The sequence below is a fragment of the Neomonachus schauinslandi genome, chromosome 14 (assembly GCF_002201575.2).
Source record: "Neomonachus schauinslandi chromosome 14, ASM220157v2, whole genome shotgun sequence".
NCBI lineage: Eukaryota > Metazoa > Chordata > Mammalia > Carnivora > Phocidae > Neomonachus > Neomonachus schauinslandi.
Window position 1 is genome coordinate 73,958,532 of NC_058416.1, and position 14,807 is coordinate 73,973,338.

At 48.5% G+C, this 14,807-nt stretch overlaps 1 protein-coding gene across 2 annotated transcripts in view; it reads right to left on the reverse strand.

The window, feature by feature from the left end:
* The window catches only part of SGSM1 (small G protein signaling modulator 1), an 87,755-nt gene that overhangs the window by 47,694 nt on the left and 25,254 nt on the right, over nucleotides 1-14,807 (reverse strand). For both annotated transcript variants that reach the window (XM_044921311.1, XM_044921310.1), the window contains exons 3-8: nucleotides 9,078-9,153; nucleotides 5,608-5,770; nucleotides 3,909-4,061; nucleotides 940-1,007; nucleotides 515-660; nucleotides 250-381 (exon numbers count right to left, since the gene is read on the reverse strand). In XM_044921311.1, the coding sequence (XP_044777246.1) occupies nucleotides 250-381; nucleotides 515-660; nucleotides 940-1,007; nucleotides 3,909-4,061; nucleotides 5,608-5,770; nucleotides 9,078-9,153 (738 nt within the window). The remainder of the gene's footprint in view (nucleotides 1-249; nucleotides 382-514; nucleotides 661-939; nucleotides 1,008-3,908; nucleotides 4,062-5,607; nucleotides 5,771-9,077; nucleotides 9,154-14,807) is intronic.

Genomic DNA, 14,807 nt, shown 5'->3' on the forward strand with positions numbered 1-14,807 from the left:
GGGTGAATGACTGAATGGATGGATATAAAGATGGATGGATGGATGAAGAGTTGGATGGATGGATGGATAGATAGAAGGAAATGTTGTCACATGGATGAATGGGAATGAAGAGACAGGTATGTGGGTGGGTGGATGGATGGATGGATGAGCAACCTGGAGCCAGAGGGAACTCCTCCTCTATAACCTGAAGACAGACCCCCCCACCCCGCCCGCCACCCGTGGAAGATCTGGGCCCAAGATCTCTCTCACCGGCTGAACCAGAACATTGTTCTTGCCATAGAGCAGCGTGGCCCGGGAGTTCTGATGCAGGGACTCTACGTAGTCACGGGCAGAGAGGGACGGTCGGTCATCCATGCTGCCACTCGAATGCCTCTTCTGGATCTGGCCGTGAGAGAGGGGGTGGAGGGTGAGGCTTGGGGTGACCCTCAGGGCCCCACTCCATTCCCCACCTCCACACCAAGTCTGGAACCCAGCCCAGCTCCTGCCCAGGGCCCCGCAGCCCACCCCTACTCACATAGAGGGCCGGACGCTTGGTGGGGGAGTCCTGGCGCAGGTGTGAGCTGTGGATTCGGTGCCTCTGCACCAGCTCATCCGCCGAGGGGTCGGTCCAGAAGTGGTCCGCAGTCTTCATCTTGGTGTACTCCAGGGCACAGGGCCCCACTGCGGGGCATACGGGGGCTGGGAATCCAGAGCCCCGGGCGGTCCACCCTCCCATCTACCCCCTCCCCCGCCCCCGCCGGTGGGCCACCCATTTCACCGTTTCTCCCCTCCAGCCGGTGAGTACGCCCCACGGGCCTCCTAAGGAGAGGCCAGCACCACACCCGGGGGAGTCAGAGCCGGGGAGCAGGTACTGTTTGATGGAGGAGGCTGGAGGGAGATGATGCACCAGTGAGCAGAGCCCAGGGACCCAGAGGAAGCTCAGAGCACTGGACCACTTACCCAACAAAGACGCAAGGATGGGGCCGTCCACAGGGTCCATCAGGAGGGCTTCCTTCTCGTAGTACTTGCTAGCGAGAGAAAAGGACAGGCAGGTTTGGATGGCGACCGGCAGAGGGCGCACAATGGACTCTGACCTGGTGGTTAAGAGCAGACTGTGTTCGTCTCCCTCTTGTCACCTCTCTGAGCCTCAGATGCCCCATCTATAAGATGGGTGTAATAAAAATAGATCTCCTAGGGCTGTTGGAAGGCTTTCTGAGAGAGACAACAGATGTGAGGCACTTAGCACCGTGCTTGGCCCGTAACTGCTTAATACATGGCTGTATGATACAGCCTGAATGAGAGTAACAGGAATAATGATTACAAAGTGGCTCCTGGCTGGTTCTATCGACTTCGACCACATCTTCCATTTCAGATGGCAAATCGCTTAGGGGCTCGGATGTTGTCTGCCCTTCTAATATTACTGAGGCAACAAGATGCTTTTTAGCTGTGGTGTGCCCCGAAAAGCTGTCTTAATAGGACTTCCTGCCCAGACAACTAGTGTGGATGCTGCTGGCCTGATGTGCTCAAGAGTGCCCCCTGGCTCCTGGGTCTTCAAAATAACTTGTGATGCGGGCAATACAATGTTTGTGCTGTTTTTTTGTTTGTTGTTTCTTTGTTTGAGTTGTGTAGTGGTTTCTAATTCTTTGCCAACTCATACAATCTAGAAACAGAGTTCTAGAGTTGGAAAAGAACTTGTTCTACCCTCCTGAGGGGTCTCAGGCTCAGAGAGGGGAAGTGACTTGTTGGAGGCCACACAGCAGGTGAATGTAGGTTACATCCAGCCAGCCTGGCTCTTCCCATCCTACAGCAGGGGGTGAAGAACACAGGATCGGGAGGGAGACAGACTGAGTGGGCGCCAGGCTCGGCCATTCCCACCCTCGCTGTGTGTCCCTGGGCAGGTGACTACCTTCTCTGAGCTTCAGTGTCCTCAGCTGTAAAATGGGAAGAATGACAAAACTCACCTGCCCAGGCTGCTGGGAGGATTAAATGTTGACCTGCTTGTACAGCAACAGCACAGACTTTGCCACCAGGAAGTTCTTGTGAAATGGTGGCAACATCACTGTAATTTTACCCCAGAGGAATCTTCGATCCACCAGAATATTGGCTGCAGCAGAACTGACAGCCCTGTACATGCTCAGCAGCAAGTTTATACGTTTTGGCGTCAGATCTGAAGATAAGGCTTCAAGACACTTTCCACTCTGCCACGCCGTTTCCATTCCAAAATTCAGCCCAGTTACCTGATCATAAGCCTTGGGAATACTGCCTTTAAAAATAGCAGGTAGGATTGGGAACAAGATGTGACCATCAACGGTGGTCCAAGGGAGCTCCTTTGGGGTGACAGGTTTTGCTGGACCAGTTCTGTGTTCTGACTGTGGTGTTGGTTATATACAAAACTATACGTGTGTTAAAATTCCATAGAACTATACAGAAAAAAAAAAATGAGTGTATGTAAAAACTAGCGAAATCCAAAAAAATTTTGTTGTTCAGTTAACAGTATTTTAGCAATGGCAATCTCCTATTTTGATCCTTGTACTGTGGTTATGGAGGATGTTATCACCAAGGGTAGAGGAGACTCTCTGTACTAATGTTACAACTTCTATGTGAATCTAAAAAAATAAGTGTGATGAAGAAAGAGGTTGGCATTATTGCTGAAATAAATCGCTAATTCCTTTGACTGACTTATTCAGCAGAAAACACAAGGTCATACGCCAAAGGCAATAACTACAGACGCCCTGAACCCATGCTAGGGCAGAGACGTGTCACGATTTACTAGAAGATGAAGAGATTAATTGGACTCCAGGGCCGGGATTTCTTCCAGTTCCTCTCCTGCCTCCCGGCCTTTGCACCTGCTGTTCCCTCTGCTGGGAACACTCTTCCTCACACCCCTTTTCCTGGTAATGCCTACATGTCCTTCAAATGGAAGTTTAATGCTATGTCTTCCAGGACACTTTCCCTGACCACCCAGAGGAGATTAAACACCACCCACCTGGCTTGGAATATTCATCATATCTTATCCCAATTACTAGTTACCTGTTTTCCCTGCTATAATATGAGGTTCATGAGAAGAAGCGCTTTGCTCTATGCTTTCATACATATTTTCCTAGCAAACAGGCAGAGAATAAAAGATAATCATAATACCCATTGCATGTGAAGATGCGGTTAAACAGGCACTTTCATACACCAAGAGATGAGGAGATTCTCAGATATTTCCCTCATATTCTCCCTCTCTCCTTCTCTTGGAAAGGAGTACTGGCCATAAAGAGTCTCTTCATTCTTCACTGGCTCCCCCATGCTCTTAGCATAACATCCAAGCTTTGAACATGACAGTTGAGACCAATGTATCCCCAACATCTAGGTTAGTGGCTGGCACATGGTAGGCGCTCATTAAATATTTACTGGATGGATGAATGAATGTACGGGTGCTTGTCAAGAGGGCTCATACTATAAAACCTTTACACCAGGTTGATCTGAGCTAGAAAAGAAAATGGAAAAAGGTATCATTATTTCTAAAATGCTGTGTACTCACTAACTCCCCTTCTCACTTCTTCTTCAGAATGGCAGCAATCCCTGTCCCATTTACCAAATGAGAGCAGAGACAGAGGAGCTAAATGACTCCTCTAGGGCCATAGTTAGCAAGAAGACCGCAGGCTTAATTCATGGAAGATGAAAGATGCCTAAGATTGCAAGATTCTACACTCCACTCCAAATCTGAAGATCCTGCATTGACAGTAAGCACCTGAATTGTCCCAAGGTTCTAAACTAGGCTAATTCAGAGGCAAACATCCAGACCACCTTTACTTAATCTCTTTCAAATCAAGTGCACGTCAAGGGGGAGAAAAGAAAGCTGCTTTCCGCAATAGATTGCAATTCCCAAGAGGGCCAGCAGGTGGTGGCAGAGCACACACAGGTGTCTGGTCTCTCTGGCTCACCTGCTGTTTTCCACCAGGTAATGCACGATTTTGTCCAGCACCTTCTCAAACAAGGCAGTGCGAATCCACAGGTGCTTGATGGCGAGTGGGGACAGGTTGGGCAGCTTCGGCAGCTTCCGCACATTCTCCTGGAGGCCCTGGATCTGGTTTCGCCTGCCAGGCCAGTAAAGAAGGAGGATGAATATTCACAAAAGAGGAAATCCAACAGGACCAATATGCAAACAGCAAAATGTTCAACCTCTCTAGGAAATGAAGGAATGGCAACTAAAACAACAAGAGCCCTTATTGCTCCTGGCAAGTAGGTAAAGAGTTGAAAAAATCATAATACCCAGCAAGCGTGAAGATGCTGTGAAACAGACACTTTCATAAACTGCTGATGGGCAAGCCAGATGCTCACAGTGATATTTCTCTTCTCTTCCCCTCTCTTTCTCTCCCCCCTCTATCTGTCATGGATGAGCAACTGCATCAATGAATGAATGGTTCTCCCTTACCACCTGGCATGGGTATCTCTAATTCCTCCATTAGAAAATCACTCCCAATATTATGGAAGGCCCATGGAAATCCATCCCTTTAAGAAGTTATCAGCAAACACCTGGGAATTTAACAGGTGGATTGGAAGGCACCTGAAGACCATGTGGCCGAGGAGTCAGATTCCAAATGGGACTTGGCAATGCCAAAGCCACAGGATGGCCCGTCATGCAGTTCTGGCCAGGAGCTCTGGGCTGGCATGGCCTGAAAGGCAAGACAAGGGCCATTTCCCATCCAGTGAAGTGAAGGGATCACCCACGGCAGAGACGGCAAACACAGCACGCGTGCCCCTCTCTCTTGCCCAGAACAGACATGGCTAATCAATCCACACATTCTTTCCCACAAAATCTAACAGCAGCTCCAGAATCTTTTACAACAAGGTCCTTTGGGGCAGTGTCTAGCACAAACTGGAGCTGAAACCTATCTGTCATCCCGGACCAGGCCCCAGATGGAGGATTTTGGCTGACTCTGGGGGTGACTCTGGTGGAAGGTGCTCATGTACACACACTCAGGCCATGAGCCTCCCTCCAGTAAACACAATCAGCCCTTAAGACACGTGGGTGAAGTCACTGCTCCCCTTCAATGGTTGCCTCAATGTCACACCTGATCCATGCAGACAGTGACCATATTGGTTTAATTAAACTTTTGTCTTCCTGCATTCAGAATGGGGTCTGGCTCCCACGGGGCGCTTATTCTTTCAACAATCACTTCTTAAGCTTTTACCAGCTGCTGGGCACTGTCCAGGTACTGGGGACATAATGGGGAGTAACAGATTTTAGTTGTCTGTTCTCATGGAGTTCAGAGTCAAGTGGGGGAGATAGACAAGAATCAAGTAAACAAATGAATGGGTAAATACAGGTGGTGATAACCAGAAAGAAGTAAATAGAGGGATGATCTAAAAGAGAAATGGGGTGAGGGTTGGAATTTATCCCTACCTGAGGGAAGGCCTGAATGATGACAAGGAACTAGCCATGGAAGATGAGGTATGTGAACCGGGTGGTGGGTACAGCATGTGCAAAGGCCCTGGGGTAGGAAAGAGTCTGGCGGGTTTGGGGAGCAGAAAGGAGAATGGAGAGAGTGCCAGGAGGTGCGGGTTCTCGCAGAGCTCAGAGAGGAGCATGGACCGTCCTCCGCGGGCGTGCCCTACCCATACCCCATGTTCCGCACTCACGCGCTCTCGAGCAGCTGCTCCAGGTCCTGCACCTTGTGGCTCAGCTCCTCAGCCGGCGGGAAGTTCTTGCCCACTTTCATGAACAGAGCTGCAATCTTGTTGCTGCGCAGAAAGCCAGCCGCCCGCCGCCGCAGCCCATGCAGGACGCAGGCCTCCACAGCCGCTGCAGGGACACAACCATCAGTCAGCAGGCCCCGCCCTGCCCACGCTCCCCTGCACCCAGCTCAGCACTCCAGTCGTACAGAGAGCTGCGGGCCCCAGAATCACAAAATTCGTGAAAGCCTCATAGGGAAAAGCACATATGCCTCCTTATTTTCCGCTCCCTCAAAAGGGAGCAAGGGATCCTAGCAGTTAACCTGTGCTCGCTGCCCAAGGTCAGGCTGTCCGCTCCCTCAAAAGGGAGGAAGAGAGCTTAGCAGTTAACCTGTGCTCACTGCCCAAGGTCAGGCTGTCCGTGTTCACGTCCTCTCCAGTGGATCTGAACCACACAACCAGTTGTGTGACCTTGGGCAACTACCTCCCCTGTGTCTCAGTTTCCTCATCTGTGAAATGGGGATAGTATGAACCTATGTCTTAAAAGGTTGCTGTTAGAATGAGGTGGAAAGGGGCGCCTGGGTGGCTCAGTTGGTTAAGCATCTGCCTTCGGCTCAGATCGTGATCTCGGGGTCTTGGGATCGAGCCCCATGTAGGGCTCCCTGCTCAGTAGCCCTCTCGCTCTCTCTCTCAAATAAATAAATCATTTTTTTTTTTAAGAATAAGGTTGGAGAAAAATGCATGGAAAGCACTTTATGTAAAGTCTGGCGCATAGTAAGTGCTTTAGGAATATTAGCTATTACTCCTGCTGGTGAGGGAGGAGGGACTGGGACCACTGGACTGTCGAGCTTTATCTGGGTTAAAGAATCACATCAACGTCATTACTGTGATCCCCGTAAGAGCTGACATTACGGATCTCATTCTATCTCTGCCACAGCCAAGAAAGAAAAAGAAAAAACCACCCCCGTTTTTCAGATGTGAAAACTGAGGCTGTAAGAGGTGAACTGAATTGCCCAGGGCCACCGGGCAAATGAGTGACAGAACCGGGATTCAAACCCAGGCCTGAGCCCAAGGTGTGCTCACAACACTTGTGCCTCCATGAAGAATTTGAAGAGAGGACTCAGTCATCACCTTCCCGTGCCTGTGTTTCCCCTGGGTGGTAGCCTGGGCTCTACCACTAACCTGCTGTGTGACCTCAGGTAAATCACTTTCCCTCTCTGGGCCTTAGTGTTCCCTCCTGGGAAACAGTCCCTGTGTAGGCCATTCTGATGGCCCCAATCTTATTTCTGGTACTTTCAGCAGGCCTCTATTAACTATTTTCCTGCCTTCTGTCTTACACAGCAGACTGGGAGCTCACTCTGCTATGTAATAGGAGCATAATCAATGTCAATGGGAAAAGTGAGTCTATTGTAAGAGCTATTTCTTACTGGGTATCTGCCGGGTGTCGGACCAGTGTTGAGGTTTACCTTACCTAATCCGGTGGAAAAACCCCATGAAGTGAGTGTTCTAGTTGTCATCCCTCCACACAAGGAAAATGCCAGAAGTCCACGGTGAAGAGCCTGGCCGGGGTCATGTTGTGCACAAGGAGAAATACTGAGAAGTTTTTGGTTCAATTACTTGTTCTGGGGTATTTTTGATGTCGTTGTTGTTGTTAGCAATTACTTAGCTTTTTCTTTAATTACAATTTTTTTTCTTTAGATTTTATTTATTTGACAGAGAGATAGAGACAGCGAGAGAGAGAACACAGCAGGGAGAGTGGGAGAGGGAGAAGCAGGCTTCCCACCAAGCAGGGAGCTCAAAGCAGGGCTCGATCCCAGGACCCTGGGATCATGACCCGAGCCGAAGACAGACGCTTAACGACTGAGCCACCCAGGCGCCCCTATCACAATTTTTTTTTAAGTAGGCTCCATGCCCAACCCCGAGATCAAGAGTCGTGTGCTCTACGGACTGAGCCAGACAGGTGCCCCAGCGATTACTTGGCTTTGAATGAATGTCCACTCTATTGCCTAATTTGCCCACGGGCTTAAAATATGCTGGGTAAGCATCTCCTAAACACCTTCATTTTTGCTTACATGCACAACACTTTTCGTTTGTCTATATTGCAACAAGTTAATTATCTAGGCTTTGGAGACTTGGTTGATTCTTTCCGGCAACGGCTCATAAGGAACAATGGATTGGAGACACCTCAGGGAGACCCTGCAGGCCTTATTCAGAGCCATCACATTTCTTCTCTCATCCCAAAACTGTGGTTGAAGTTAGACGATTATCAAGATTTTTATCACTTTCTATTCCTCTAAGTCTTTAAGCGGTAGGTATGGTCGTACATTCTGAATTGGGCATGCCTGTTATTTTCTTTGCAAACAGAGATGTCCAAGAGAAAAAAAATAGGTAAATATATTCCCATATTCACATTTATACATATACATGTAAGTGTGTATATATGCACCCTTACATATACACAAGTATATAAATATACATATATATGTAATTTAAACAAACATATCTCACTAAAAAAATAAAATAAAATTTTGCCAAGGTCACCCAACAAACAAGTGGCAGAAAAGGGATTTGAACCCAGGTCTGCCTGGCTGCAAAGGGGCTGAGCTGACATCAGCAGGCTCCCAGGTCTGGGCGTGAGCTCCCATGGGTGGTGCACCCAGCCGTCGGGATGAAGCCAGGTGTCCTCGCTCGGGCCTCTCCAGGAGGCCAAGACTGCGGGAGGGGAAATTACAGCACGTCCTTCCTCCCAAGACATCCCAGTCACGAAATAAAAAAGGTTTTCAGGGAGAAAGAAACACCCCCACTTATACGTACATGCTGATTAGAAGCTGAATCCTGACTGGGGACACGCAAAACCTGCGTCTATAGCCACGGTGGAAATACGGTAAGAACCTGGCAGCGTGGTTATTTCTGGAAACTTTGTGAGCATAGCCGGTTCAAGGAGAGAAGTCTGAGTCATGCTCCGAGCCCCGGGCCTGCCTCCTTTGCTGAGCCAAGCTGGACATGATCCCACAGGAGGGGTCAATGGCTCCTAATTCCCTATATTTTTAAAGCCTATTCATCCTCTCCCTTTATTTAGGCAACAGCTGTAGGCAGGGCGAGGAAAGGGCACAGAGCCTGTTCGTCAGATACGAGACCAGAGTCACTAGGGGTGTGGGTCGCCGTGCACTGAGCCCACGGGAAGGGAAGGCAGTCAGTCTCTCCAGCGTCAGCAGTGATGAACTCCTCGTGGGGTGCAGAGGCCAGGCCTCATTTCTTCTCTAGACTTTTCCGTATTTCCAAATTCCCTAATGGAGCCCCTTGGGAATCTGAAAATAACTTCGGAGTCACAAAGCGAAAAAGTGGTGTTGAGAAGGCTCACTTACCAAGATGCCACTCCCCCGAGGCAGCCCACTGAGAAAGAAGCCACGTTTAAGGCCCACAGGCCACGGACTCACCACAGAAGGAGATGATGTGGCTGCTATCCTCATGGACAAACTTGCGTGTGACGGCCTCCTCCATGATCTGCTTCACCTGGAAGGCAGAGGCAGCTGGAGGGGGGCGGGGAGACCCAAATGCGACCTGGGGTGCGGCCACCCCAGAGGGCTGTGTTGCCCCCTCCGAGCCTTCTCAGGCCGGCTGGGGTGTTTGGCTAACTGCTTTCCTTCCACACCTCCTCACTGTGTCTTCTGTAAGCCTCAGGCCCGCGGCCCCAGAGCTCCACACTTCACATTTTACGGAATTATTTTTTTGGGCGCTCAGCATGGGGGCGGTTTCCTTTCAGGTGTCCCACGAAATGTCATCTCCTTCCTGGACCCCATTATCTGAGACAGCCCTACTCCCCTGCAAGACTCCATCCACACCTTGCTATAGTTCCTTCTGGGTACTTACGCTCTCCCTGTCCTGTGTATTTCTTACTGCCTCCCTGCCCTAGGATATAAATTCCCTGGGGGCAGGGTTTCATCTGCCTTGTTCACTGCTATATCCACGGAGACTAGAACAGTGTCTGGTGCATAGCAGGTGCTCAGTAACTATTTTCTGAAGGAAGGAAGGAAGGAAGGAAGGAAGGAAGGAAGGAAGGAAACAAGTAGATAAAGAATCAGAAAGGTACAGTTGACAGATCGGCCCTGGAACCTGGAACCTGGCAGAGTTCCTCTGCAACATGCCATTAAGCCCACAGGTTCAAATCCCTGTTTAGGCACCTACCAGTTGGGTTTGTGATCTTGTTTTGAGAAACCGGGGCTCATCAAGCTGAAGCGACTTGCCTAGAGAAGTAGAGCTGGCCGAGTGGAGACAGAATTCCAGGCTGAGTCTGACTCCGCAGCTGTGTGCTCTTCCTACCATCCTCACATGCTCAACAAATATTTTCTGAGCACCACTGATGCTCCCGGCAGGGGGGACCCAGCGCTGAAAGGGCAGCCGTGCCTCTCTGCTCACAGAGGGGACCCTCTGGTGGCCTGAACACTCTTCTGCTTTGCTGGATTCTGGGCCCCACTCTGCCCAGAGTCATTATGGGGCTTTAGCAAAGCATTTCTCTTCTAGGGCCTCAGTTTCCCCACCTTGAGGTTGAGGAGGTCAGGAGAGATGACCTCCAACGCTGGTCCCAGCTCCACATCACCAGGGCTGTGATGTGCAGGTGACAGGAGCAGTTCTGAATCCAACACCCTCCGTGGGCTTCCTGGCTGCCCCGTGGCCCACTCAGCCTCGGCCTTGACTGGGCCAGCTCAGCAATGCCCCCATCGGAGAGTGATCTCAGGCTCTCCATGCCCCTCTCTCCCTTCCTTCCTCTTGCCTCCTGGAGGGGAAGACAGAACTCAGAGCACCCCAGGTCCCACTCTGTGGGCAACACATGGGGTGCCCGCCCCACACGACCAAGTCAGCACTCTCCCTGTGAACGACCCCCAAGCTGGGCTTGGCCGGCTGCATTTCTCAGTCTGAAAGCTCTCCAGCCAAAGCCGTGGAACTGGTCCTATCCACGGGTGTGGAAACTGAGGCTCAGGGAGGCAAACTGGCCTACTCAAGGCCACACAGCTAGGAAGCAGCTACCGATGGACTTTGGACTTAGACCGGTTTCTTCGCTCTCAGCACCAGCTGCTGTAGCCTGGGGCCCCTTTAGCTGTGTTCCCTCAGGCGAATCACATCACCTCTCTGAACCTTAGTTTTCTCATTGGGTAAAGGGCGTAGAGGAATAGCACCTGCCTCCAGGGGCTATGGGAAGACTGAACAAGGTCACGCACGCCGTGCGCTGAGCCCCGAGGCCCGCGGAGAAGGTGCCCGCGCTAAGCAGCAGCGGTGCGCATGCGTCCCCCTGCCAGAACCCTCACGGGGCCTCTTCTTACTGTTATTCTGGTCCCGGCTGAAATATTGCCGGCTCAGGAGAATAAATTCCCCTGCTTTCAGGGCTCCCAGGGTGGCTGCTTTACTAACACCCATCAGACTGATAACGGATTTCATCCTCCCCGCCAGGCTGCGGACCTCCTGAGGGAGCGCACTCGGCGTGATCGCTGTGGCTCGGGGGCATCACAGGTGCTCAGTAAAATTCGGTTAGAGGGACAAATGGCTTGAAAGATCTGGCTTCTCCAAAGACACAGATGTAGTGAAAAGAAGGGCCATATGCACCCCAATGTTCATAGCAGCAATGTCCGCAATAGCCAAACTGTGGAAAGAGCCGAGATGCCCTTCAACAGATGAATGGATAAAGAAGATGTGGTCCATATATACAATGGAATATTACTCAGCCATCAGAAAGGATGAATACCCAACTTTTGCATCAACATGGATGGGACTGGAGGAGATTACGCTAAGTGAAATAAGTCAAGCAGAGAAAGTCAATTATATGGTTTCACTTATTTGTGGAACATAAGGAATATCATGGAGGACATTAGAAGAAGGAAGGGAAAAATGGGGAGGGGGGAATTGGAGGGAGAGATGAACCATGAGAGACTATGGATCTGAGAAACAAACAGGGTTTTAGAGGGGAGGGGGGAGGGGGGATTGGTTAGCCCGGTGATGGGTATTAAGGAGGGCACGTACTGCATGGAGCACTGGGTGTTATACGAAAACAATGGATCGTGGATCACTACATCAAAAACTAATGATGTATTGTATGGTGACTAACATAACATAATAAAATTAAAAACTACAAAAAAAAAAAAAAGAAAGATCTGGCTTCTGCGTTGGGAGACTATTTTAGCTGAAAAAACGCTTTTCTGTCACCATATTTGTGGGTAAATAGGAAGCAGCATTCACATCCCTGTTTGTCAAAGGAGCAAACAAAAGCCCAGAGAGGTGGGGTCATCGGCCCGGGTCACACAGCTGGTGAGGAGGAGAGTCAAGGCTTAGTTAGACCCAGGTTTGTCTGATTCCAGGGGCTGAGTTCCTCTGCAACATGCCATTAAGCCCACAGGGTATCAGAGCCTTTACCCACCCCACCCCCCCAAGTACCTGCCTCCTTCTTTCCTTTGCTCTCCTGAGGCAGGATACAGTGATGCAGGCCTACAACCCAGTGTCTGAGAACCTGCCGGGGGGGCTTGCCAAGCACCCAGACCTGGATGTCCCTTGGGAATAAAAGGGGGGGGGGGGCGGTCCAGGCAGCTGGGTCAGGAGTGCTTTTGGAAAAGCGCAATGATTCGTTAAGAGCTAAGAATTAGGGGCCAGATAGGCCTGGGTTCAAATCCCGGCCCAACCACTTACTAGCTGTAGGACCTCAGGCAAATTCCTTTACCTAGTACCAACTCCCAAAGTCAATAAAATCTGTTGGCTCTGCCAACCTGGAGCCTGACCATTTCTCATCCTCTCCATCAGTACCTCTCGGGTCCAAGTGGCCTTGCTCCAAGTCACGCCCTCCTGGATTCACACTACAAACTCTCGCTTATCTCCCTGCCTCGTCTTAACACGATCAGAAGGATCTTGTTAAAGGGCAAGTCAACAGAACAACCAGACAGAAGATCAATAAGGAAATGGAAAACCTGAACAACATTATAGACTAAGTGGACCTAAGAGACATACAGTACCCTCGACCCAACAAGAGCAGAAAACACACTTTTCTCAAGTGCACATACAGGATATGGCATATTACAGATAGGGCACAAAACAAGTCTTAACAAATCTTCAAAGACTGAAATCATACTAGGTATCTTTTCTGATCACAATGGCATGAAACTAGAAACCAACCCTGTGAGTGGAAATTAAGCCACACACTCTTCAACAACCAATGGGTCAAAGAAGAATTCACAAGAGAAATTTGCAAATATCATGAGACAAATGGAAATGAACACGCAACATACCAAAATCCATGAGATGCAAAGAAAGCAGTGATAGGAGGGAAATTTATAGGGGGAAGTGCTTATGTTAAAAGACTGGGAAAGATCTGAAATCAACAATCTATCCTTACACCTTGAGGAACTATAAAAGAACAAACTAACCCCAAAGCTAGAAAAGGAGCAGAGATAACAAAATAGAAAGCAGAAATACGATGGGAAATTTTAACAAAATCAAGAGTGGATTCTCCAAAAAGATCAGCAGAACTGACAAACCTTTAAGCCAGATTAACTAAGAAAAAAAGAGAGAAGACTCAAATAACTAAATCTGAATTAACACCAATCCTCCTCAAACTCTTCCAAAAACAAAACATTGAAGAAGAGGAAATACTTTCATTGTATGAGGCCAACATTACCTTGAAACCAAAGCCAGGCAAAAACTACAGACCAATGTCTCCCATGAATATTGATGTCAAAATCCACAACAAAATACTAGCAAACAGAATTTGGTGGTATCTAGAAAGGTCAGCACACCATGACCAAGGGAGGATTTACAGCTAAAATGCAGGGATGGTTCAAGACACAAAAGCCAACAGATGTAATATACCACATTAACATAACAAAGAGAAAAAAATACAAGAGCATCTCGCTTGATGCAGAAAAAGAATCTGACACCATTCAACACCCTTTCCTCAGAAAACACTCACTAAACTAAGAATAGCCAGAAACTACCTCACCATAATAGAGCTACCGCCCCATGCAAGGGTGGGAGGCTGAAAGCTTTCCCTGCAAAGTCAAGAACAAGAAAGATAAACATTGTATTTACAATGTTTATCTTGTATTTCACATAGCACTGGGAGTTCTAGCCAGATGAATTAGGGCAAGAAAAAAAAATCAAAGCTATGCAAATCAGAGAGAAAGAAGTAAAATGATCTCCGTTGGCAGACAATATGACCTTATGCACAGAAAACCCCAAAGACTCCACAAGAAGACTGTTGGTGCTTGTAAATACACTTAGCAAAGTTGCAGGATACAAAATCAACATGTGAAAATAAGCCATATTTCTATTTTTTTAATTTACTTTTTATTTTTTTTTAAGATTTTATTTATTCATTTGAGACAGAGAGAGAGAGAGAGAGCATGAGCAGGGGAGAGGCAGAAGCAGGCTCCCAGCTGAGCCAGGAGCCAGACGTGGGGCTCGATCCCAGGACCCTGGGATCATGACCTGAGCCGAAGGCAGACGCTTAACCATCTGAGCCACCCAGGCGCCCAATAAGCCGTATTTCTAAACACTGACAAGGAACAATCCAAAAAAGAATATCAATGTTCCATTTACAATAGCGCCAAAAAGAATAAAATACTTAGGAATAAACTTAACCAAGGTGGTGAAAGACCTGGGTGTTGAAAGCTCTAGTAGACCTGCTGAGAGAACTTTGTAAAGAGGCAACTAAATGGAAAGGCAAACGTGTTCAGAGATCGAAAGACTCAATATTGTTGTCAATAAAACCCAAAGCAATCTACAGATGTAATGTAATCCCCATGCCAAAATCCCAATGGCATTTTGTTGCCCTTATTGTTGTTTCTGGGAGGTTTTTTTTTTTTTTTCCAGAAAACAGGAAAATCTATCCTAAAATTCATATGGAATCTCATGGGACCATGAAAAGGCAAAGTGATCTTGAAAAGGAAGAACCAAGTTAGAAATCTCACACTTCCTGACTTCAAACCTTATTAGAAAACTATGGCAATCAAAACAGTGAGATACGAGCATAAAGACAAGTGGAAAAGAATAGAGAGCCCACAAATAAACCCTCACGTCTATCAGTATATGTGAAATGATCCTGACATGGGTCCCAAGACCATTCAATGGGGGAAAGGACAGTCCTTCCCACAAATGCTCTTGGGAAAACTGGATCTCCACAGGCAAAAGAA